This window comes from Prionailurus viverrinus, unplaced genomic scaffold (assembly GCF_022837055.1).
Source record: "Prionailurus viverrinus isolate Anna unplaced genomic scaffold, UM_Priviv_1.0 scaffold_45, whole genome shotgun sequence".
NCBI classification, from domain to species: Eukaryota; Metazoa; Chordata; class Mammalia; order Carnivora; family Felidae; genus Prionailurus; species Prionailurus viverrinus.
The window spans coordinates 1,935,390-1,960,644 of NW_025927610.1; the positions used below are offsets into that span (position 1 = coordinate 1,935,390).

Genomic DNA, 25,255 nt, shown 5'->3' on the forward strand with positions numbered 1-25,255 from the left:
CCGGTCGCTTGTGCGCCTCACTGGCTCAGTTCTCGCGGGACGAGGGCGGGGCGGCTCTCAGGTCCCCGCACGCGTTTCCGGACGGAGCGATCCGTGCGGCCGGCCGAGCGGGCCTTCGCGGTGGCTGATGCGAGCCATGGGGAAGGCTGGGGGTGTCGCGGCGCGCAGGAGGGGTCTGGGGGCCCCGGCGGGAGGCCGCGCGAGACCCAGCCCCAACCCGTTCGAAGTGAAGGTCAACCGGCAGAAGTTCCCGGTCCTGGGCAGGAAGGCGCGCCACGCCGTGGGGCTGCCCGGGGTGTCGCGCGCGCGGGCCGTCCAGAAGGTGAGTGGCGGGGGTCGCGCCTCCGGGACGTGGGGACGTGCCGGGGCCGCCGCGGTCCCCAGAGCTGTGAAACGGAGGTCCCGGAGGGCGCTGGCGCCCTGGGGCCGCTAGGAGAGCCAGAGGCGCTCCTTTCAAGACATCAGACTCATGCCGGCACGGCTGGGCGTTCTGTGGTGTGTCGTGTGAGCCTTCACGCCTGCTGCCCTTGCACGCGCGGCGGTGACGTTGCCCTGGAAAGCTGCTGCCGCTTCGTCGAGGTGCAGCACACGCGTGTTCGTCTCGGGCGTGGGTCATCGCTTCTGTGCCCCGTGACCCCTGCGCACACCTCCTACAGCCTTGTCTCTCGGGGACTCTGAGCTATTGGTTCGGGGACTGTGGATGCTCTTCCTCCCCGGGTAGGCATACACGGGATGGGGATGCTTCACAGACGTTTGGAGAGCACGTGTTTCTGTCTTTCCAAGCGCAGCACCTTGTCCCTTGAGAGGAAACTGAAATGCTTCCTTCTTTCCTGTACTTAGGGTTCCAGAATAATCTGCACCTCTCGAAGTCAGTGCAGATGGAATTCTCTATCTATATGCAGCCTCTGAGACGCGTTCTTTGGTTTGTTTAGGATATTTGTTGTTACTGTAAGGAATATACACTAGTATTTTATTGAAAAGTTCAGGTAGGTGGGAAAGTTAAGGCACAGAAAGGGCGTGTATGTTTCCCAAGGTCTCAGAACTGGTAAGGGCCAGGGCTTGCGCTGGTTTGAATGGCTGTGAAGCCTTAGCTCTGTTCTAGCTGCTGGGAGATAAAGGTCAACTGAGACTGGACCCCCTGCCTTCTAGAGCGGCCGACTCTGTCCTGTCGTACAGTGTGCTCTCCGGTCCAGCTTTGAACTGAATCGGTCGGCATCCTTCCTCCAAGGAGTGGTCACGACAGACTTAGGGTGGCCTCTGATCAGTGCCCCGGGATCCACCCCAGGGCAGGCTCTGGGATGGGATGGTGTGGGCTCTGCAAGAGCCGTGTTTATTTTCACCCCCTAGGCCTCAGTATTCTCATTTCTAAAGTGGGGATGGTAATAACCGTCTTTCTCTACTAGTGGTTGTAAGGTTAAGTAAATAGCACATCTGGCTCATAGTAAGCATTCTAGCATTCTCTAAACACTAGCTATTATTCTTAAACTTCTCAGCTTGTCATTCTCAGACTCCTTCCCGGTCTGGCCCAACCTGTTGTCCTTGCTTTGCCTCTTACAACTCAGTTTGTCCAAAAAGTCCTACCTTAGCCCCCGCCAAGTCTCCCAGGGGCTGGTGCAGGTCGCCGCCTCTGATACTTTCCCAAGCCCTACGGCCCCAACAGGCAGGTTGCTCACGCCTGTAGCCCCTGGTAGATGCACCTGTCAGGTGCCACACCTCCACGTGCCCGGGGCCCCACGCCTCCGTGCTCTGTGCTCAAGGCCTGGGGTGAATGGCCTGGAGGGAGGTGTTGGTGCCTCCTCTGATCCCCAGTGCTTGGCCCAGGTACTTAGTAGAAACAGGCCTTTGAAGGAATCAGAAGTAGAACCTGAGTGCTTTGGGGGCTGACAGTCTGGAGGAGGTTCAGTAGGAAAATCGGAAACTTCTTCCTAGCGGGAGCCACGCTGGAGCTCGGAAGGGCGAGCAGAATGTTACAGGTGGGGACCGAGGCACGTCGTCCCCTGTAGCGGAGAGTGTGGCACGGCATGGGGTGGAAGAGCTCAGAGCTGTCCCAGGGGAACTCAGGTCATCCAGGGCGGTTAAAGCTCGATGTGGGGGAGTGGGGCAGACAGGGTGGCAGGGGCTGGGGGGGCCGCGTCTTCTCCGTGACAGTCCCTCGGAAGCAAACGCACTGGCCCACGTGCCCTCTCTCCTGTCAGTGGCAGCGCTTTGGGCAGCACGCGCCATCTCGTGGCTAGGCCTCACCTTCCTCAGTTCTCACAGAACTCGTGGAATAACAAGAGTTAACGTGTCCGTGACCCCTCACACCCAATGGGCGTCGTACTAAGGGGTTCGTATTGAATCCTCGCGGTCAGCCTTATGAGGGAAGTACCGTCACCCCATTGAATGCATGAGGAACCTGAGACGAGAACGGTTCCAGGCCTTTCTTCAGGTCAGGAATGGAGGAGCCGGGACCCAAAGCTAGACTTGAGTGTGACACACAGCGTGCCCGGCTCTGTCCTGAGGCATCTTGTGGCTCCCGTACCGACAGCCTGGGGTGATTACTACCATCACTTCCCTTTTATAGGTGAGGCCTCTGGTGGACAGAGAGGTGAGGTGCCTCCCAGTCGTAGCTGGGAAGTGGCCGAGCTGGCGGAATTCAGTGTCCACACTCTGGACCTCACCTCCTGGGCCTCGCACACGTGAATGACCACGAAAGTGCCACGCGTACTGGTTTGGGGTCGCAAATAACCTTTAGCGAGCAGACAGATTTATGGATCTGGAATCCGAGAGGTAACAGGGATTGACTGTTTACCAGCAAAGGCACGTATGTGCCAAAGAGAAACCGGGCACGCCTTACTACACTCTTTGTGTCTGCGATCGGTTGTGGCGTTACGGTTTACATATAGGGCTTCCTGTTCAAGTCCTTGTTCATGTCTCCCTTCCTCTCAGCCAGAACCGTAGCTCCTCCAGCTTCTCCACCTGGTGGAGCTACCCCTGCGTGCTCCAGCGTTCTGCTTTCTTTTGGTTGCTGTCGTTTTTTTCTTTAACCTTTAGTACTGGGCATGGAGGTCCCCACACATGCCCTAGGGAATCCCCTGAGCCCCAGACGGTCCTCTCTTCATCTCCATTGTATGGTGGCAACCCAGCTTCCCTCGGTAACTGAGGTCAGTCTTTCCAGCTGGCAGCTCAGCCCCTTTATTTTGACTGTCGGTTTCAGTGGTCTGAGGCGTACAAAATGGCCAGGTGGCAGTGTCGTCTTACGCTTCATCGGAACCATCCCGTGTCCCCTTGTAGGAACGTTTTCCCTTTAGGGACCAAGATCGCCAAGCCATCAGAGCTCCGAATTGCACCGGGACCAGTGTGAGATTTTTCTGTGATCTGTTTTCCAGCGTACCCAGACGTTACTAAAGGAGTACAAAGAAAGGGATAAGTCCAATGTATTCACAGATAAGCGCTTTGGGGAATACAGTAGCAACATGAGCCCAGAGGAAAAGATGATGAAGAGGTTTGCCCTGGAACAACAGGTATGCAAGACAATTGGAGGAGGGTCTTATGTTGCAGACTGAACAAGAGTCCAGCACAGGGAGAAGGCAGTTGCCCCGTGCCCGTTGTTCACCTGTACTTGTGTGGGCACTCACGCACGAGGTGCAAATCCTGTACCTTGTCTGCGTAGGCCAGGGGGAAGCAGCCTTTTGCAAATACCGCTTGGGTGGAAGAGTAGCTTAACTAGAACGTGCAGCAGGATGTGTCCTGGTGTTCTTGACTCAGTTGCTCCTGCGGCTCGGTCGGGTGGATTGCGAGTAGGTTGTGGAACATCCTGGTGGGTAAAGCTGCATGAGTTACCGGTGGCTGAGCTGGCCCACTGATTTGGTTACCTTCCGTGGGTTCTTATTAAATCTGAATCACTGCTCACGTGACCCAGAATAAACTGGAAACTGCTTGGGCTGCATTGTTACATTATGTAAATAGCGGAAGAATAACTGATTTTTGCTATTAAATGGTGGGGAATTTTTAGGAAATTGATTTTTTTTTTCTTCTGTCAGCGACAACATGAAAAGAAAAGCATCTACAACCTCAACGAAGATGAAGAATTAACTCATTACGGCCAGTCTTTGGCAGATGTCGAAAAACATAATGACATTGTCGATAGTGACAGTGATGCTGAGGAGAGAGGAACGCTGTCTGGTAAGGGCCGGGAGTGGGGGCAGTCTGCTCATCATTACTTTCTTCCAGCCCTTGGAGACCTAGGAAAATGTGGGATACAAGTGCCACATCTCTAGCCTCTCAAGCATTGTACACGTGGCAGGGTCTTTTGTGTATTTTTTCACTATGTCCAGAGGGTGTATATGTACATAGACAAAGGCTTTTGTAGGCTGAGAAAGCGCTTCCGTATCCCTTATCTTATTTGAACTTCACCACAGCTCATTTTTACCCGTAGCTCAGAGAAACAAGGTGATTAGTGTGACCCATGATTCAGAGCCATGGGTAGAACCCACCTCACTGACTCTGCCCTCACCCACACTGCTTTGCTACCCCTGTTTAGTCAGTTTGGTCTGAATGTTTGAACTAACGGTTTTACATGGTTCTTTTAGTCTTTATTACCACGGAATCAATTATGGCAGTTTGGGGAGTAGTCAATACTGGGCTTCTTATTTATAGATGGTATCGTGGTACCAAAGCAGATAAAATTTAGCTTCGGGGCAGCTGGGTGACTCAGTGGGTTAAGCATCTGACTCTTGATTTCGGCTCAGGTCATGATTCACAGTTCGTGGGATCGGGCCCCACTTCGGGCCCTGTGCTGACAGCACAGAGCCTGCTTGGGAATCTGTCTCTCCGTCTCTCTGCCCCTCCCCTGCTTGTGTGCATGCTTGCATGTGCGCTCTCTTTCTCAAAATAAACAAACTAGGGGCGCCTGGGTGGCTCAGTCGGTTAAGCGTCCGACTTCAACTCAGGTCACGATCTCGTGGTCCGTGAGTTCGAGCCCCGCGTCGGGCTCTGGGCTGATGGCTCAGAGCCTGGAGCCTGCTTCCGATTCTGTGTCTTCCTCTCTCTCTGCCCCTCCCCCGTTGATGCTCTGTCTCTCTCTGTCTCAAAAATAAATAAACGTTAAAAAAAAAATTTTTTTTTAAATAAAATAAAATAAACCAAAAAAAAAAAAGTGTCCCATTTTCCAACATCTTCAGAAAGATGCAGAAACTAAAACTGACTTAAAGCTTTTGTCTTTACAGTGTGTGGAAAGCTAAGGCATTAAAGCCGTGATTGCCCTTTGAAATTTAGATGCTCCTGGGGTCAGAAGGCTTAGGACGTAGGGCACACATGGTTCTGTTGCATGGCACTGGGGATGGGACCACAGCTGTGCTGAGACTGGGGGGTTGTAGAAGACTAGTTTCATCTTCTGTGCCTTTCTCTTTGTCTTCTCATTGTTCGAGATTGTTTTGAGTGCTTAAGTGTTAAACACGGTCACTTAGCTGGTCATAACTCACTGTGGTAAAGGTAAGCGCTTGACACCTTCATGTTTCCAAACTGGTCTTCACAAGGTGAGTGGCCGTGGCCTTATTGGCACAAGAGGCTGTGATGCTCGGGTGTCTGGAGGAGACGCTGGATTCCATGTCTTCCTGGTGTTGGGTCTTAGGGGCTTGACTGTTCATTAGAGATTTCCTGGCATCCTTTGATTTTGGTTATAAGCTCACCAAAACCCAGGTAACTTAGAAAAGAAAGGCTCTTATATTTGAAAATATGTATACTTACTATAAATTCACAAAGGAATCATTTGGAAACACATTCTGTTTTGTCCAGCTGCATGACACGGTGTAGTCTCGTATATTAGGAGAGGTGACAGGTGGCTGTTACTTCCTTGTGTAGCTGCAGAGGCTGAGGTTGAGGCTGGGCATTGGGAACTTGCCTGGGGCTGCAGAGCCAGGTGGAGCTGCGCCTCACATCCCTCTGGGTTTGACTTAAACCGAAACCACAGTGTTATTCTCTATCACATTATGAAAACAAGCATTTAACATACTGTAAACTATAGTTGGATTTCAGAATACATAAGTGTCTAAAAAGCTTTCTAATTAAATCCTAATATAAGCACACTGATGGAAGATTTTTTTTTCCAAGACTGAATTTGTTGTTTTTTTGGGTTTTTTTTAACGTTTATTTATTTTGAGAGAGTACGCGTATGCGTGCGTGCAGGGGAGGGTGAGAGAGAGAATCCCAAACCGACTCTGCACTGTCAGCACAGAGCCTGACTTGGGGCTCAATTTCGCAACTGTGAGATCATGTCCTGAGCTGAAATCAAGAGTCAGACACTTAACTGACTGAGCCACCCAGGTGCCCCGTGACTGAATTTCTTATGTAATACCACCTTATTAGTTAATGGTTTGTATACTTTTATTTTCAGAAAATATTGTAAATAGTCTTGAATTACTAAAATACTAAATAGTGCTTTCTGATAAATTTTCTAGGAAACAGACGAATTGTTTATTTGATAAATACTGGCTTATGTAGCAGGCACTGTTCTTGGTGCTATAAGAATAGCAGTGAATAGGGGCGCCTGGGTGGCTCAGTCAGTTGGGCGTCTGACTTTGGCTCGGGTCATGATCTCGTGGTCTGTGGGTTCGAGCCCTGCGTCGGGCTCTGTGCTGACAGCTCGGAGCCTGGAGCCTGTTTGGGATTCTGTGTCTCCCTCTGTCTTTCTCTGCCCCTCCCCCACTCAAGCTCTGTCTCTGTCTCTCTCAAAAATAAGTAAACATTAAAAAAAAAAAAAACAATAGCAGTGAATAAAAGCTTCCTGCAACTTACTACTGGGAAGACCCAGACGATAAACAAAAGATGTCACTAAATTATATGGAATAACTGAAAGCAAAGTGTTGTAGGGTAAAAATAAAGTAAGTTCCAGGCTGGAATGTGCCAGTCAGGTAGTCTTGATTTTAGCCTCACTGAGAAAGAAGGTGGTGATCACATAAAGATTCAAGGGCAAGAGTGTCCAGGATGATCCTTACCTCAGGTGGGAACATGCCTGGGGCGAGGGATGATAGCAGGTGGGTAGACCAGAGCTGCCTAGGCCACAAGAAAGATTTTGGCTTTTACTGAGGACCTAAAGCCATCAGAGGGCGTGGAGCACGGAACGACTTTGTCTGTGGGGCCGAGCCAGGAGGATTGCCGAATGAATTAGATACGGGAGTGGGAGGAGGAGAGGGATGGGGAGATTCCCAGGGTTTCAGCCCGAGCACCTGTTAAGGTGGGACTGCCAGACATTGGGAGGGGCTGGAGTGTGACACAGACTGGCTTCAGGCGGTTTGAAATGCTGTTAAACCTTGCGGGAGGCCACAGGCCTGGAGCTGCAGCCTTGGGGGTGGGAGGGAAAGAGCGGATGAGGCATCCTGGAGCTGCTGGAAACCACTGAGAAAAAAGCCTTTCCAGGAGGGAGTGGTAAGGGTCCCGAGCCCCTGGTGGTAGGCGCAGTGAGAACTGGGGAGCCTGCCTCGGTGGGGAGCCCATCCCGCAGTGATGGAGAGCCCGGGCGACCCAGGACTAAAGGGCCCAGGAGCAGGGAGGGTGATAAGAGCGCCTCAACGGGAGAGAAATCAGATAATGACCCAACAGAATGAGAAAACTTGATTTGGGACAAAGGTGGTTGAATTGCTCAGGTCATTTCCTTGAGTAGCTGGGAAGGGATGGCCCAGACACTTGTGTGGTAATTGAGGGGCCGAGGATGATGCCCCAAAGATGCTCTCTGGTTGGGTGGGCGAGACTTCTAGTTTTCTCAGCTGAGAGCGGGTGGAAACGGAGCCCCAGCCCTGGTGAGTGGGCCGTGGAAACGATGTCGCCGACCGGGAGCCTCAAGAGCCTGGCAGTGTTACATACGATGCGCTTCCTTCCTGCACACACGTTAACCTGCGCGGCTGTGGCGGGGGCAGGTGCTCGTTGCGATCTCAGCAGGTGGCGGCAGCATTAACAAGAGGGCTGGGGCTGCCAGCAGTGTGGGACCCTGGGCCCCGCTGGGGAAAGCAGCCTGGACGTTCTGTTTCTGTTACTGGAAGTGAGTATGGCTTAATGTATAAGCCTCCGTTTTCTCACCTGAGATACTGGGTTTTTTAAGGATGCTTTCCATTCCAAAGGTGATGGTTCCCACAGTGCTTTCTCTCTCGTCTGCCCTGGTAAGTGGGGCCGGCTGAACATCAGTGTCTTATGCTGCTGGCTCGGGTTCCTGCCCTCAGGACTTTTTAATCTCCGAGTCCCTGCCCAAGAAGGTGTGAAGAATGTAGGTTCTGATGCAGCCCGATCCTAAGATCTCCCTCCTAAGACTCCTCACTCAGCTTGTTTAATTGAATTTGCTGGTCTTTTATGCAGTGCAATCAGCAGGTAGATCCTTGGGGTTTCCAGTCATCAGGTCATGATCAAGTGGTATTCCATGTCTGGGTTTTCTTGGAGAGGTCTCGGGCGTTTCTCAAGTGCCACTGTGCCTGTGGTCTCGTGCAGCTACTGCGTGTGACCGTTTTTTCTTGAATACGGAATTGGTTCTCAAGACCACACTTGGGTAAACGCTGGTGGACCAGGGCAGGAAGTGGGTCCTGCGCCAGCGCCTGGGCTTCACAGACGTGTTTTCTGTTCTTTGTTGCCAGCCGAGCTGACCGCCACCCATTTTGGAGGTGGTGGTGCCCTCCTTCACAAGAAAACTGCTCAGCAGCAAGGCGAGGAGGGGGAGAAACCACGGTCACGCAAAGAACTGATTGAAGAGCTCATTGCAAAATCAAAACAGGAGAAGGTGCGCCAGCACACTCGGTCGGGGCCTCCGTCGCCAGAGACGCTCGCAAAACACTTTGGGACTTTTTTCCTTGTGCATCTTTAGGCTGTAGCTAACATTTTTCTGTGTACTTAATAGAAGCATTAATTTTGAATAGGGGTATTTTATTTCACCATGTATATACTTCTCATGGTCCGTTGTGTTTTGGGGAGGGGTGTTTTTTGTCTGGTTGGGTTTTGTATTTTGACATTATTTTATCATTGTTTTTACTACCGGCAGACTGTTCAGAGCGTCTTAATGAACAGTTTACAGCAGGAAATTCGTTCTGTGTGATGAGATTTTGTAGCTTCCTTTTACAGTACTGATTCCTCATGGTCTGTCTATTCTGCTGATGCATTGAGTGTTGACTCTGCATCGAGCGTGGCCTGGACACTGACGTGGGGCTGCTTGGTCGGGGACCAGCAGTAGTGGCACACACCGTGTCCCTTCTCTTTCCCCAGAGGGAGAGGCAGGCACAGCGAGAAGATGCCCTGGAGCTCACAGAGAAGCTGGATCAGGACTGGAAAGAGATCCAGACCCTCCTTGCACACAAAACACCCAAGTCTGACAACAAGGACAAAAAGGAGAAGCCCAAGGTGGGAGTCGAGTTGGTTGACCTTTCTCTGGGAAGAGGTGGAGGCCGGCGTCTCCTCTGGCCTGTTCCTGACATCAGCAACTGTTTCCTTTTCTCTTGGTTCCTGCGTCCTCCGGTGGGCAGGAACTTTCCTAATGTATGTAGTGTCCGCGTAGAGAGACAAAAACTGACTTCCATATCTACTCCTGAATAATTAAACAAAAGAAAATGGTGGTTTCTTGGTACGAGAAGTCCTCGAGGGTGAGACCTTCTTCAGATGGTGTTTGAATCTTCCTATTACACGTTTGTATGTTGACGTATACAGTTACTTAGTTTTCCCTCCAAACAGTATGTGGTTCCTACCACGTTCTTTTTAGTCCGAATTGTTGGAAAAGCTGCATTCGCACGAGGGACTGGCTTCTAGGAAATGCCTAGGATCTCACTGGATGCCTGATGTGTGGCCAGCGTCCACCTTTGTGAGCCACTCTCACTGTCGCTGCTGCCTTTACCCAACCCACATTTTGCGGGCTTCATGCCTAATGAGCAAAGTTTTATTAAAGCAGTACGTTTTTAGAAGAATTTCCCAGGAGTGAAAATTCCTATGTATCTTTACTTAAAGTGCCCTCAAGACTGAGGCGCCTGGGTGGCTCAGTCGGTTGAGCATCTGACTTCAGCTCAGGTCACGATCTCATGGTTCATAAGTTCAAGCCTCACGTCGGGCTCTGTGCTGACAGCTCAGAGCCTGGAGCCTGCCTCAGATTCTGTCTCTCTCTCTCTCTCTCTCTGTCCCTCCCCCACTCACAGTCTATGTCTCTCAAAAATAAACATACATTAAAAAAAATTTTTTTTTAAAGTTCTCAAGACTGATTCGAATAGCTTTCTTTCAAGAAGAAAAGACTCAGATATGGTTTGGCTTCGTCCACCATGGTGTCCAGGGATTACTGGACATGCAGGAAGTGGCTGTGCAGGTCATTTTAAAAAACCCTAAAAATGAAGTTTCTTCTTTCTGCCCTAGCCTGACGCATATGACATGATGGTCCGTGAACTTGGCTTTGAAATGAAGGCCCAGCCCTCTAACCGGATGAAGACACAAGAGGAACTGGCGAAGGAGGAGCAGGAGCGGCTTGAGAAGCTGGAGGTATGGGTGTGACTGTGACCGTGACCTGGGGCCCAGCGCCACTCGGCCCACGTGGTCCCCGCGGGAGGCCTTCCTTCTGCCTTCTCTGAGGAGGGTCGCAGATGCACTGTTTCATCAAAGGAATCTTAGACTATTTGAAGTTTATGTTTATTTTACTATAAATATCTTTTTTATTATAGAAGCAAGAAAAGTGCAGATAATACTCAAATACACCAAATAAACAGTGAGCGTTTGCTCTAATGCCTATACCTCAGAGCAACTGCTAACTGTAAAGTGTACTGCTTTCTCAACTTTTTTTTTGTGCCTTAAAGAAGCCTTTTAAAATTTCATACATTAAAGCAAAAATTGGGGCACCTGGGTGGCTCAGTCGGTTAGGCATCTGACTTCAGCTCAGGTCATGATCTCACGGTTCGTGAGTTCGAGCCCCGCATTGGGCTGTCTGCTGTCAGCTCAGAGCCCACTTCGGATCTTCTGTCTCTCTCTCTCTGTCCCTCCCCTGCTCATTCGCTCTCAAAGGTAAACACTAGGGCTCCTAGGTGACTCAGCTGATTGAGTGTCTGACTTCAGCTCAGGTCATGATCTTGCAGTTCATAGTTCAAGCCCCACACCAGGCTCGCTGCTGTCAGTGCAGAGCCCGCTTCAGATCCTCTGTCCCCCTCTCTCTGCCTCTCCCCTGCTTCTGCTCTCTCAAAACTAAAAAGCGTTTTTTAAAAAAAAAAAAAAAACGCTTTTTTACAAAGTAAGTAAACATTGTAAAAAATATACGAATGTTGGCACACCATTCTATGTCTGTCTCTTTCGGTACAGCCACATCACGAGGCTCCTCTGTCACCTGCGTATTTCCAAAGAGCGGTGTGGTTGGGCTCGCGGCTTGGACACACAGACCCCACCGCGGGGTGCCTGCCCTCTTCGGTGGCTGTGCACTGGGGAGTTAGGTCTGCATAAGTTAGCCAGAAAGACCTTAGAACCACAGGCTTGCCTTCCTTGTGACCAGGACATCCTTGTGCCACAGCGTCCCCCACGTGATGCCTGCTCGCCTGGCGCCTGCACATTAGAAAGAAGACAGCAGGCTAAAGCCGCTGCCGCAGGGACCGGGGCCCGGGGGAAGGAGGGCAGGGACGGCGTGCCTCCTGCCGACGAGCTCTGTGCGCCCAACAGACGGCTTTGCTTTCTTTCCCGCTCAGGCTGCCAGGCTGCGGAGAATGCTCGGAAAGGACGAGGATGGCGGCGCTAAAAAACCAAAACATCAGTCAGCGGATGACTTAAACGACGGCTTTGTCCTGGACAAGGACGACAGGCGCTTGCTTTCTTACAAAGTGAGTGTTTGCCTTTGCTGGTCGGCTTGCTCTGTGAATTCAAAAGCACAGTTTCCGGTGTCTTGTTCAATGGGTTTAGCACAGGTGGGAGGTGTAAATCTCTGAGAACACTCACGCGCTCTGTATCTGGGTGTCCCTGGCGGGTCAGGTCCCGCGCCTGGAAGCAGGCAGGGTGCCCGGAGAAGGGGCACGCTAGTCCCCTGCTGTGTGTTCGCCTGTTAACATCGGCCGCTTTGGTTTATGAGGGCTCGGCATGGCTGTGGAGCGAGTTGAGTAAAATAATCGAGTTTCTGACACCGGTAGTTTTTAGTTCACAAAGCCTGTAAAGTCTACACCCTTTCCCCTTTAGAGCGAATCAGGTTTCAGGGCGGGAATACAGCACAGTTTTTTCAGCAGAAAAGGATCCGAGGCAGGAAACGGAGTGCTCACAGAACGCCGGGCTATTGAGCAGGAGGGGACAGTCGGGGGTCACCCCCAGGTGTTGAGGTCCTGCCACCTCCAGGTGCAGCCCAAATGTTATGAAGTCCCTGCTGACCAGTTATCTCCCAGCCCCAAAGCCAGCGGGGAGACACTGCAGACGCAGCCACCAGAGCCCATGGCCACTGGTGCGCCTTCCACGCCTTGCCGCCCCGTGGCAGGAGCTAACCCTTGCCCAGAGCCCTGGCGACCAGGATTCAGGAGGCTGTTGGCAGGCCCTGCGGCTCAGGAGCTCACCGAGGTGGGGCCCGGTGCCCGAGGGCGAATGCAACACAGGGTTGGTGCTCCGTGTGCGGCGTTTTGACGTGGTTACAGGATGTGCCAGCTGCGCGCTCCCCGGGGATGTGAGCCTGCGGTGTCCCTGTCTGTTCTACTCCAGGATGGAAAGGTGAGCACCGAGGAAGAGCAAAGCAGGGAAGCCGGTGATGACAACAGTGACGAGGAACAGGGTGAATGCCCGAGCGAGGACTCAGAGGAGAGCAGTGGCCCTGATGGGCACTCGGACCTGGAATCGGACGTGGAGAGCGAGGAGGACAGAGAGACCCAGCAGGCTCCAGGGAAAAGGCTGAAAAGCGACGGTCACAAAGCTCGAGAAGCTGCCAGAACGGAGCTGCCCTATACCTTTGCAGGTAGACCGCTGGCTTCTCTTATGTCTTGGGATGACCTCCACGACCTGGCGATATGTCTACCTCGCTGGGGCCCCTCTGAGGAGTGGGGGCCGAGGGCACGCTTCTGGGCACACGGACACCTGCCTAGCTGTGAAGTCTTGGCTCGTGGTGTCATTCTCCCCGCTGTCTGGCCGGAGTGTCAGCCAGCCTTTGTGGTGTGACTGCAGGTGGTTTTGTGGGCCCACGGCAAATGAGGACGCCACGTGCCTTTCCTTAGAAGCTCTCTGTGCTCTTTCCGTGGCCAGCCTTTTGTGGTGGGACCGTGGCCGCCCCGGAGAGCCAGGGCAGGGCCTGGGAAGTTGGGGAGCCGCCTGTGAGGAGGCTTCCAGTGTTCAGACCTGGGCAGTTGAGTGGCCACATAGCATCTTATAGCGGACGTGGTGTGTCCTGTTGTCTGGTTTGCAGAGAAGAATCATCTGGTTCTGGTGAGCAGCCCTAGGTTGTCCCGTGACTTAGGGTCACTTCCAGAGGAGACACTGGCGGGCGAGGCCTGCGACTGGTGGGAGTCTGGGGGTGGTGCCGACACTCTGCTCACATGGCTTCTCCCGTGTCAGTCTGAGCCCGGTCTAGACACTAGAACCAGTGCCGTGCCACTTGAACCTCCCGCGTGCTGGCCGTGGAGTCGTTGTCTCACTGGGGCTGTGCTCGGGTTCCTGTCACTGATCGTAGCCGTCCCACCTCACCTCAGCCCCAGGACGCTCTGGAGCACGTGTTAGATGCACCAGAGGTAGCTGTGGTGTGAGGCGAAATGTGTCTGTAGAATCGTGTGAAATCGTGTTCTGGTGAGGTATATCACTAATATACTCCTTTCCGTTCTTAACCTCTGGGTTATCAGAAACATGAGTCTCATTTTGAATAGTAACCGTGGCACGTGTTTTGTGTTTTTGATAGCCCCTGAGTCCTACGAGGAACTTAAATCCTTATTATCAGGGAAATCGATGGAAGAGCAGCTCTTGGTGGTGGAGAGAATTAAGACCTGCAACCACCCCAGCCTCGCGGTGGGAAACAAAGCGAAATTAGAAGTACGTGTTGGGCGTCGTGGGTGGCAGGGCAGCCCCGCTCCGGGTCAGAATGCTGACTGTCACGCGGTGCGCCTCAGCGCCTCGCGGCCGTGAGCACCGCACGGTGACCGCGGGGGGGGGGTCGGGGCAGGCCGAGGGCCACCTCTGCTGACCACACGGGCCCAGGAGGAGGCACCGTTGCCCTCCGCCTGCAGGCGAGGAAAATCGGGCTCAGGGAGTGGCTCACCTGGCCGTCAAGTGGCAGAACTAGACTTAGGGAGATGAGTAACGGGGAAGGTGCCCCTCTTCCCGCTGGGTGCGCGCATTCACGGAGCAGGTCGCGGTGCTGGGTGTGTGCTCGGTTGATCTTCAGACTTGGGTGTTGTCCGCCATGATGGACGAGTGCACACCTCAGCCCACAGCTGTCCTGTGAACCCACCGCCCAGTGTTCCACAGGAATCTTGGCCTGCGTTTCGCAAGGTGCCCCCGTCAGTGGCCCCGAGGTGTGTGCGCACGCGCTTTAGTCAGAGTGTAGGTGGCGGTGCCTTGCACGGCTTGCGTGCCTGTGGTCTTTATTCTGGGGCTCAGCACTGAACTCTGTTCCCAACCTGTGTTCCTGCAGAAACTGTTCGACTTCCTCTTGGAATACATTGGAGATTTGGCTACAGATGACCCACCAGACCTCAGAGTAATTGATAAATTGGTTGTGTAAGTACAGAAGGTGTTGAACTGGATCACGGGGCTGAGTTGAACAACTTTTATCCTACTTACAGCCACAAAAATACACCTCGGAGTTACTAAGGTTGCCCTTGTAAATCGACCCCACAGCATACACCAGCTACGGTGATCTCAGTGAAGACGCCCCCTCTGCGTGGCGTTAGCACACTGCTCCTATCGCCCTGGAGAGCGATACGATGTTACCTACAAACGGGTTGACTTTAAGACAGTTGAACATTTCAGACTCGTTCCTGGTGCTTGAAGATTAGCTTTCTGTTTCGTTCACCAGTACAATTTCAAGCTCTGCTTGGACAGGCGAAAGGTGTTTGGGACACGGGGTGGACTCCATCGTGCTGTCCAGGAACCCGCCCGCTCCAGGTTCACGCCTCAGTGGACCCTGACAGGCTCGTGCTGTGGGCGTCAGGGAGGTTGGTCCCTCTGTTCTGCCTGTTCCCGCCCTGCCCGGCGATGGCTGGAGCCCTCGCTGCACCGGAACTCCTGTGAAAGCAGGCCCTGGGGTGCGGCTCCTGGGCCAGGTCATCGGGGGGAGGTGCGGGGGAGGGAGGATTAAGTGAGCACGAGTAGCTTATGGGTGCCTCTCTGGGGCCAGCCACACGCTGCGCACCCCACCCCCCATGCCACCTTCTGCCAGCACGGCAGGGCTCACAGAGGGGTCCCGTGGACAGCAGCCTGGCACGGTCTTCTGAGTGTGGCACGTAGAACGTGCCGCTGATGGCATTACCTTTTCATAGCGTTGCTGCTGAAACGCCAGGGTGTTTTAGGAGGTGGCAAAAGTAAGTGCAGATTGTCATAAAACAAGCACTCCTGGGAAAATTGCCTGGATCGCCAGGAGGGCCAGCCAGATCAGCAAGAGGAAGAGTGGATTCGTCCAGGGGCTTCCAGTGCATCCCAGGGAAACGGTGAACGTGGAGTTTGGGGGCTCTTTTTCTCTTTTTGCTCTCTGGAGTCATTTTCACCTGACCTGTGTTTCTGATTAACAGGCAGCTATATAATCTTTGCCAGATGTTTCCTGAATCTGCAAGCAGCTGCATACAGTTTGTCCTCCGAGACGCCATGCACGAGATGGAAGGAGCGATTGAGGCCAGAGGCCGGGCGGCGTTTCCAGGCCTGGACGTGGTGAGCAGGGGTGTGGTCTCAGCCACCGGGGGCCGGTGGCACTGGCCCCGGGGAGGGCTGACTGAGTACCGCGCGTAGTAGTTAGAGCTTCCAGACTGATCTGGAGAACGGGCTGGAACTAGGTGGGAAGGACTGTTTATCCATTAACAGCGAACTAAAACGAGTTTCGTAAAAGAGGAGACAGTGGTTTGATTCCACACACGTGGGGCTGTGCGTGGCCTTAGTGGCAGAGAGACTTTAGGGCGAACAGAACACGTATGTTTTCCTGAGGCCCCGAGCCCTTGTGCTGGGGCTGCTCGGTCCCAGTGTCTGCTCACTGAGGCACCGGCGTGGCTCCGAGGTTTCTAACGGTCCCGTAAGAGCCGCGGGCTGCACTGTCAGCCTCGGTGACTTTGAAGAAATACTTGTTCAGTCTGCCCCATATTCTAGGCTTTTCTGTGGCAATGTAACAGTGATTAACAAACTTAAAAATACAGGATTTACGTGCCTGGTTTTAAAGCCTCTCCAGAGCAGGATCTGAGCCAGTGTCCGTGCACCTCTGCTGCGACTGCCTTCTGGGAGCCTCAGCCCTTAGCAGACTCTCCCTGTTTACCTGCTGATTGGTGGCCAAGGAGACACAGCCTGTCTCCCCACGGAGTGTCCGTGCAGAGACCGTATCCCTGCTCCTTAGATGAGCTGTGTGGCCCTGGCCTTTCTCCTTGTCTGGAAGCGGGGGTGACGGTCACAGTAGTGTCTGCCCTAGAGATCTGATGTGAGGATTCATGACCTAACGCGCGGAACGTGTCTGTGTCACTGCCTGGGTGCAGCAGTCACTAAGCTGGGGCCATCGCCCGTCACGACCGTTCCTTTAGCGGACACTCGTGGTCTGCTGCTGGCAGAGCGAGGGGTCGCGGGGGGCGGGGGTGCTGGGGGCCAGGTGGGCTGTCCTCCACCTCTGCCTCCCTGTGCCTTGTGTCCCCTGGAGTCCCAGGTCAGAGTGAGGTCGAGGGCTCTGTGGGAGGCCCTCCTGGTAGGTCTGTGGTTGACCGTCGAGCCCCTGCCAGGAGCAGGAAGGAGTGGGGTCTCCTGGGGTGCACGTGACATTTTCAGAGTGATCTAGTTCTGGGTGTTCTGGGGGATTTCTTGGTGCCTTTGAACAAGATGAAGGGTCTGAGATTCGACGCTTTTCTGCTTTAATCTGTGAGCCAGCCTCTTCGGTGCTTCCCAGGGTGGGTAGCCTGTGGGTGCACCTTTCCCTGTTAGTCCCTGATAAGTGATTGTCACCCTATTCCCCCCGTCTTCGGGGCCCCCATCCACTGCGTGCGGCCTCGTCTGTTTCGTTTTTGTCCCAGAGCCACCACTCACGCCCCGGTTCTTCGGGGCTGGGCCGAGCCTGGTGCAGTGGACTCTGTGCGTTCTTTTCTCCTCTTCGCGACCCGGCACTTGTCTGCCCCGCCCATCTCCCTGTCCCCAAGCCTCAGCACCTGCCTTCACCCGTGAGAGAGAGAAACGGTGGCCTGTGGTCTGTAGCGTAGCTTTAGTCTCCACGGCTCCCACTCTGAGTCTAGCCGAGGGCGATCTCACGTGTTTGAGAGGAATTATTTCGGTGAGCAGTCCTCCCGCGTCCTCTGCCCGTTTCTGCCAGGCCGTCGGCGTGTTTGTCAGTGCTTAGCGGCTGCTCTGGTGGGCTGTGGCGCGTGTGGTGAGTGTGACAGAATGGGTGTGAGCCAACACGTGCAGGGAGGTGCCGCCCTGGCTACCGGACGGCGGCGAAGGTGGGACATGGGTGTGATGTCGCAGGCGCTCCGCTGCCCTTGACTGGGACCGTCAGAGCCCGATTTGCCGCCAGGCCCTCTGTAAAGGTCGTGTTTGAACTTCACTGCTGTGTCTTTAATCCGTGTGGTAACGCTTTGTCTTTTAGCTCATTTATTTGAAACTGGCTGGGGTGCTGTTTCCGACCTCTGACTTCTGGCACCCCGTCGTGACGCCCGCGCTCGTGTGCATGAGCCAGCTGCTCACCAAGGTACGTCCTCGGGCCCCGCTCGGTGAGCCCGCGGCGGCGCAGGGCTTGTGACCCTCGGGGCCACGGGAGGGAAAGTCACCCAGCGGGGCCTGTGGAGACGACCAGTCAGTATCTCCCCTGGACGAGGTTACAGAGGATGTGACACCAGAGAAGACAAGTTCATGGTGAAGGCATCAAGTCGGATGTGGGGTCTTGTCCCCATTTTGGCTTTAAAAAGCCCAGATAGTCTCGTTCTCCTTGGTCAGGCATATGGCTGGTTCACTAACGGTGGTACTTGCCATTGTAACTGTTCTTGGGAAGGGAGAACAGAACACTAGGGTTGCCTCCCCTGAATACAGCACGCAAGGGAGACACACACACACACACACACACACACACACACACACACACACACTCCTCTGTGCAGGTGAGGCTCTGGGGCCGCACGTCTCACCCGGGAAGCCAGGTTGCATACCTGGTGCAGCCTTCCAGAACATCACTCCTGACCGCTGACCGTGCCCTGTGCCTCTGTGCCAGTGTCCCGTCCTGTCCCTCCAAGACGCGGTGAAGGGCCTGTTCGTGTGCTGCCTGTTCCTGGATTACGTGTCCCTGTCTCAGAGGTTCATACCCGAGCTTATCAATTTTCTCCTCGGGATTCTCTACATCGCAACTCCAAACAAGCAAAGCCAAGGTGAGCTGGTTTGAGGGAGCTTTCTCAAGTTCATTACACGTTAGCATTCTTTTTGAGGACTTGTAAAAGTAACTCGTGCCACTTGTAGAGGGTGTGGGACGCGGGAACGTTAGGCCAAACCATCTGGAACCCTGCTGTCCAGAGGAGCAGCCTTTCCTTCCCCCGCTTTTGTTAATGTTTATTTTCGAGAGAGAGAGAGCGCATGATTGTGTGGACACACTGCACCCTGAGAGAGTCGGGACCCTATTGTCTGTGTACCCCGTGTCAGCCAGCAGCCATGTGCATGAGCCTGGACAGTGGCATGCTGGGTATGAAGCACAACGACCAAGACTTCCTGTTAAAGATAATAAGACACATCAGGGTTTTTTATATCGATTATGTGTCGAGATAATGTTTTTACATTTTGGGTTAAATAAGTATGTCATTAAGATCTATCTTTTCATTACTTTCTCTTGCAACAAGAACTTCTCACTCACTCTGCGTGGCTCACGTCGTCTTTCCAGCGGCTCAGCCCTCCTCTGTGTAGTTTCTAGTTTCTACTGTGGGGATTTTGGGAGGAGTGGCCATCAAAAGCAACATTATGACAGGAGGGAGTTGTAGTGTTTGTTGATCTTCTAGACTGCCCCCTACTCTCCACTCCCCTGTCTGCCTCTGGCCACGCCCAGGATGTGACCACACACCCTGCTTCCCTCTTGGGTTGTCGAGGTGTCACTTGATCTCTGCCCCTCGCTCTTTTGTGTCCGTAGGATCAGCTTTCCTGCCCCGATCGTAGATCGTGTCTCAGGGATAAGGCGCAGATCTGATGCTGCCTGTTGTGCGGAGCACCTCACCAGTGCTGGGGCAGGGGCGGTGGGACGATTTCAGACCTTCAGGGGTGCGGCTGAGGGAGCCCAGCAGCTCCTCTGTCCAGTACCCTAAACATGGGGCCTGTCCTGCTGTCCCCTTGTGACCTCACGGCAAAACCTCCCTGCACGCCGCTCTGCTCCCTGGCCACTGACCCCGCATCACATGCTCCAGCGTGCTAGGTGTGCTTTTGGGCCCTGGAGAGGCTCAGTCGTGCCCCGGGAACCTGCTGCAAGATGGTCATAGCCCAAGGTGAGGGCTGCAGTGAGATTCACTGGACGCTGGGGTGGGGAGAGGTGGGGGGCAGGCTCGCTGTCAGCCCACCTTCCCCTCCCCCTTTGCCTGCTGTGCCTAGAGCCCACCAGGCCTGGCGGGCCGTGCTTGCTGCCTCAGTTGCTCTTCAGGGCAGTAACTGGGTTAAGTCCTCGTCACTGGCGTCTGTCCTCTGTGACAGGCGTTCTCTGACCTGGCTGGTTAACTGTACCATCTGCCTCCCGCCCTCCCCCTGCTCTGCTCCACCATTATCTTTCTGATCCTCAGTCTTGTTCACTTCTGTCGTGTGGGTGTTATCTACTGCCTATCTCCCCAGCGAGGTCAGGGACCTGGTCTGTTCTCTCAGGCACCCCTACGAAAGCTGTAATCCCACCTGTGCGTGATAAAGATAGGGTGTGTGTGTCAGAAGTGAATTTTCTACAGGCCTCACCATGTAGAGCCTGCCCTCTGAGCCCAGTAACGCTCAGAGGCTGTCTCTGTCCTTGTCCCACCTGGAATTCAGGTTACACTCTGGTGCACCCTTTCAGAGCATCTGGGAAGAATTCAGAGTTGCTTTTGGTTTCTGATGAAGAGGACATAGCCACATGGCAGAGGAGAGGCCTCTCCCTCCACTGGGCAAATGGACTGAAGGCCCAGACTAAGACGGAGGCCAACCACATGAGGTAGGTGTATGGCCTGGGGCACCTGGGAGGGCGTGCCTCAGTGCCGGGCCTGGAGCCAGACATGACCAGGAAAGCACTCAAAGGACGCACCGGTGTCCACTCTGCAGAGGATATAAACTTAACATATTTATATCCTCTAAAGACTCTACAGAAAAGCTGTTAGATCTAATAAGTTAATTCAGTAAAGTAGCGGAATACAAAGTCAACAAAAAATGTCAGCTGCATTTCTATGCACAGTGAACAATTGAAAAGAAAATTAGAAAATTTTATTTCCAGTAGTGTCAAAAAGAATAAAATATAGGAATTAACCAAGGAGGGAAAAGACTATCGAAACTATAAGAGATCACTATAAACAAATGGAAATACATCCCATGTTCATGGATAGGAAGACTTAATCACCTCCAAATTCTGTCACATTGGGGATTAGGTTCCAACATGTGAATAGGGGCAGGTCACAAACACTCCGTCTACAGGAGGAGGAGTATGAGGAGGACCAGGGGTTTTTGTCAGAAGTCTTTATTTATTCCCTGATTTTCAGAATCGTGGATTCTTTCAAGTGTTCCTTTGTCATAGTAAAACAACAGAAGGTTTACCATCCTAATCATTTTTTTTTTAATTTTTTTTTAAAGTTTATTTTTTGAGAGAGACAGAGCATGAGTTGGGGAGGGGCAGAGAGAGAGGGACACACAGAACCCAAAGCAGGCTCCAGGCCCTGAGCTGTCAGCACAGAGCCTGATGCAGGGCTGGAACTCACAGAGATCGTGACCTAAGTCGAAATCAGACATTCAACCAGCTGAGCCACGCAGGTGCCCCGGGTCTTAGTCATTTTTAAGAGAACAGTTGAGTGGTATTAAATAGATTTGCACTGCGGTGCAGCCACCACACATTCATCCCCGGAATCTTCTCATTTGTAAGACTGAGATTGTACACTCCCTCCCCAGCCCCAGACTCCCACCATCTACCTTCTGTCTCTGTGGATGTGGCTCTTCTAGGGACCTCACTGAAGTGGAATTACAGAGTGTTTGTCTCTTCTTTTTTGTCTTATTTCACTGAGCATACTGTCCTCAAGGTGCAGGTATCAGAATTTCCTTCCCTTTTTTTTTTTCTTTTTTTTTGATTTTTATTTTGGAGAGAGCATGAGCAGGGGAGAGGGGGCAGAGGAAGAGAGAGAGGAAGAGAATAGCAAGCAGACTCCACGCTCAGCACAGAGCCCCACCTGGAGGCTTGATCCCACGACCCAGGGATTGTGACCTGAGCCAAAATCAAGAGTCAGATGCTAGGGGCGCCTGGGTGGCGCAGTCGGTTAAGCGTCCGACTTCAGCCAGGTCACGATCTCGCGGTCCGGGAGTTCGAGCCCCGCGTCGGGCTCTGGGCTGATGGCTCAGAGCCTGGAGCCTGTTTCCGATTCTGTGTCTCCTTCTCTCTCTGCCCCTCCCCCGTTCATGCTCTGTCTCTCTCTGTCCCAAAAATAAATAAACGTTGAAAAAAAAAAAATTTTAAAAAAAAAGACTCAGATGCTCGACCGAGCCACCCAGGCACCCGAGAATTTCCGTACTTTTTAAAGGCTGAATAATATGCCATTGTCTGGGTGGACCACGTTTTGCTTCTCCGTCAGCGGACACTTGGCTTCCTCCACATCTTCGCTATTGTCAGTAATGTCGCAGTGGATGTGGGTGTACAGGTATCTCTTTGAGGCCCTACTTTTAATTCTTTTCAGTGTATGTTCAGAAGCAGAATTGCTGGGTCCTGTGGTAATTCTGCGTTTAATTTTTTTGATGAGCCTCCACTCAGTGCCATGTTTTGCATCCGCACCAACAGTGCACAGGGTTCCGGTTTCTCCACATCTTCACCGACATTTATTATTTCATTACTGTCATTTTTTTTAATAATAGGCATTCTCATGGGAATCAAGTGACAACTCGTGGTTTTGATTTGCATTTCCCTAGAGACGAGTGACGTTGAGCATCTTTTCATGTGCTTATTGGCCATTTGTATGTCTTCTGTGGAGAAGTGTCCGTCCAAGTCCATGAAAGAAAAAAAAAACCTGTCCTAAAATTTTGGAGATCTGTCTGCTTGATTTTGCAAATAGTAATTTAAGACCTAACACAGAGCCACTGTCCCAAAGTTGTTACTGCATTTCCCACAACGGTCCTTTAGACTTGGGGACGAAAGGTGTGTTTCGCGGTGTTTCTGGCCCGATGCCGTGAGCCGTCGGCTGCTGCGGACACTGCGCGGGCAGGGTCTCCGCTCCGGTGGCCCCGCGGCCTGGGACAGGTCTCGGAGTTGAGTGCTGCCAGGGTGGTCGGCAGAGGCAGTGACCGATGGGAAGGAGCCGGCTCCCGTCTGGCCACCGGCCCTGACGCCGGGTGTCGCCCTCTTGCAGACTGTCCTGCCTGGCCGTGTGTCTGGCTCTGGTGAAGCGCTGCGTGCTCACGTACGGCCCCCTGCCATCCTTCCACGACATCGTGCGGCCCCTCCGGGCCCTGCTGACAGAGCACCTGGCCGCCTGCAGTCACCCCCAGGAGCTCCAGGTAAGGCTTCCCGGCCGCCTCGGGTGGGTGGGGAGCAGGTCAGGGGGCGTTCGTTCTTGTCACGAGGCTGTGACTCTAGGAATCGGGGACACCAACGGGAAGGCGCAGTAGCGGGGTGCCGAGGGAGAAGGCACTTGGCCTGCACGGCGTCTGGCTTGAGAACCCGGTCTGAGAGCTGCCCTGTGGTCACGTGCCCTCTGGGCTCCACATCCCCTGAGCCTCACAGGTTTTCTGAGAACAGTCCCACGGTTCTTTACAAGGTGACAGAAGCCAAGAAGGACCCCCTCGGTTTCTCTCAGCAGATGTCTTCAACAGCTGCCGGTTCTGTGGCACGTCTTTTGGTCGTGCCTTCGTTAAACTCCAGACCCTCCTTCCCGTGGGTGCCCCGCCTCCCCACCCTGTCTCCTCTGGAGTCGTCCCCAGCCGGCCTTAGGCTTCTGTCCGAGGGGCCGTCAGGGCCATCAGAAGGCGAAGGCGGGACTGTGGTGTGTCAGGCCAGGCGAGCTGGCACACTCCCTTCACCCGCTCGGACCCCGTCATCTGCAGAGTTGACACTCGCCCTTTTCTCTGCCTGGAGCGCTGTCCCTAAAGACCGGCGGCTCGTCCCCTCGCTTTCCTCAGGAAGCCAGGCCGTCCAGGAGGGAGTGGCCCCTGCTGCTCACCCCCTCCCTGGCCTCTCCTCCACAACACATTGTCATATCTCTCCCCTGCTAGCACAGGGACAGGCCGTGTCCGTGAGGACAGGAGCTCAGCCGTCCCTTGTTGGACACCCTCCGAGCCCGGGCGGTCCACACGGAGTCACCTCAGCACGTAGAGATTGATGAGGCTAAGGTGTCAACAGCTGTGTCTTACTGTAGGTGTGGCTGTGGCTTGTCCTTTAAAGGACGGAGTGGCTCTCTGGTCCTGCGGGATTTGGTCTGACCGAGGGGCCTCGGTGGTGCTAATGGACCCGGGGCGAGCCAAGCTAGCTGTGCCTCACGTGCAGTTCCTGTGGAGATGGGGCTTTTGGCCTCAGAAGCAACTGTGTGGGCCGGGGGTGAGGGGTGCCGTGCCCGTGGTGCCAGAGGCCTGAGTTCCAGGACACAGCTATGTGAGGGGAAAGGAACCGTCAGTATGCCGGCTTCTAGAAGGTTCCTCAGAAGTCACAGCCGTGGTGAAGGTACCTTAACCATCTGGTCCTGTAAGGTCAGATCACAAAGTCGGGTAGAAACTCGGTCTTGCCCCCATAGTGTGGCTCCCCGTTGGCTGCCCCTGCACTCCTCGCCACTCGGGGTACAAGTGAAGGCTGTCCCGTATGTGTCCTTAACGGGTGGATCACTGACGCCCATCGTGAGCAGTTTCTCTGGGGAAGGAGATTCCACTGTGTCTGCCGGACACCAAAGCACAGGCGGTCCTCACTTCTACGTGTGCCAACAAAACACCCTTTTGCACGGGTCTCGGTGGCCCTGCAGTCCTGCCAGCCAGGACGGGAGCCGGCCCACCGTGCACCGGCCCCCACCCCTGTCGGCATGAAGGGGGCTCCCTCACGGCCGGGCCCGCACCCCTTTACTTAGCGGAGGAGGCCGGGAGCCAGAGGGGTGCAGCAGGGGGGCCGGGTCTCTGTCCCGTTTCCTGCCCGGGGCCCGGAGGGCACACGCCGGTGGGCCTGCTGCAGCCTTCCCACCGCCTGCCCGCGTTTCAGGACCTGTGCCAGAGCGTGCTGGCCGCCATGGGGAAGCAGGAACGGCGCTACCGGCCGCTGATCTGTGAGAAGAGCAAGCCCGTGCCGCTGAAGCTGTTCACCCCCCGACTGGTCAAAGTGTGCGTAGCCGCGGCCCCCCGGCCCCGCTCTGAGGGGTCCAGCCGGGGGTGCAGGAGGGCTCGGGATGGGGAGGGGGGGCGGGGGGAACAGCCACAGGGGAGCAGACTGCCCGAGGCGGGCGGGCTTGACCGCGGCTCTCCACTCTCAGCCTGGAGTTTGGGCGGAAGCAGGGAAGCAGCAAGGAGGAGCAGGAAAGAAAAAGACTGATCCACAAACACAAGCGTGAATTTAAAGGGGCCGTCAGGGAGATCCGCAGGGACAACCAGTTCCTGGCTCGGATGCAGCTGGCGGAGACCCTGGAGCGGTGAGGAAGCTGGGGGGCTGCCTGACGGGGGCGGTGGGGGGGGGGGGGGCCTGGGCCCCTGACTCCCCGCGTCCCCATGGGTCCGGCGCCCGCGTGCTCGTTAGTGGCTCGTGGGCAGGACATCCTGCAAAACAACTAATCCAGAAAATGGGGTTTTGTCCTTTGCTTTGAAGGGATGCGGAAAGAAAGCGAAAAGTGAAACACCTTTTTAACAGTCTGGCCACACAGGAAGGGGAATGGAAGGCTCTGAAGAGGAAAAAGTTCAAAAAGTAAAGTTTCGCACATTAGGCAAGGAGATCCTGTAGACTGAACGTAATAAAGGCTGCTGAACTGTCAGTGTGACTTCTTCTTCCCCGCGCCACAGCCCCACAGTCCTCCGTGAC

At 54.1% G+C, this 25,255-nt stretch overlaps 1 protein-coding gene across 1 annotated transcript; it reads left to right on the forward strand.

Annotated features, from left to right (window-relative positions):
- Positions 1-55: 55 nt before the first annotated feature.
- NOP14 (NOP14 nucleolar protein) lies at positions 56-25,208 on the forward strand. The gene is made up of 18 exons (XM_047847185.1): positions 56-322; positions 3,369-3,503; positions 4,023-4,164; positions 8,598-8,740; positions 9,220-9,354; positions 10,348-10,470; positions 11,655-11,786; positions 12,643-12,892; positions 13,823-13,953; positions 14,555-14,640; positions 15,651-15,786; positions 17,687-17,788; positions 18,305-18,458; positions 20,077-20,236; positions 22,620-22,767; positions 24,449-24,567; positions 24,717-24,872; positions 25,046-25,208. The coding sequence occupies exons 1-18, from the start codon at positions 128-130 to the stop codon at positions 25,143-25,145; spliced, it is 2,547 nt and encodes an 848-aa protein (XP_047703141.1). The 5' UTR covers positions 56-127; the 3' UTR covers positions 25,146-25,208.
- Positions 25,209-25,255: the final 47 nt, after the last annotated feature.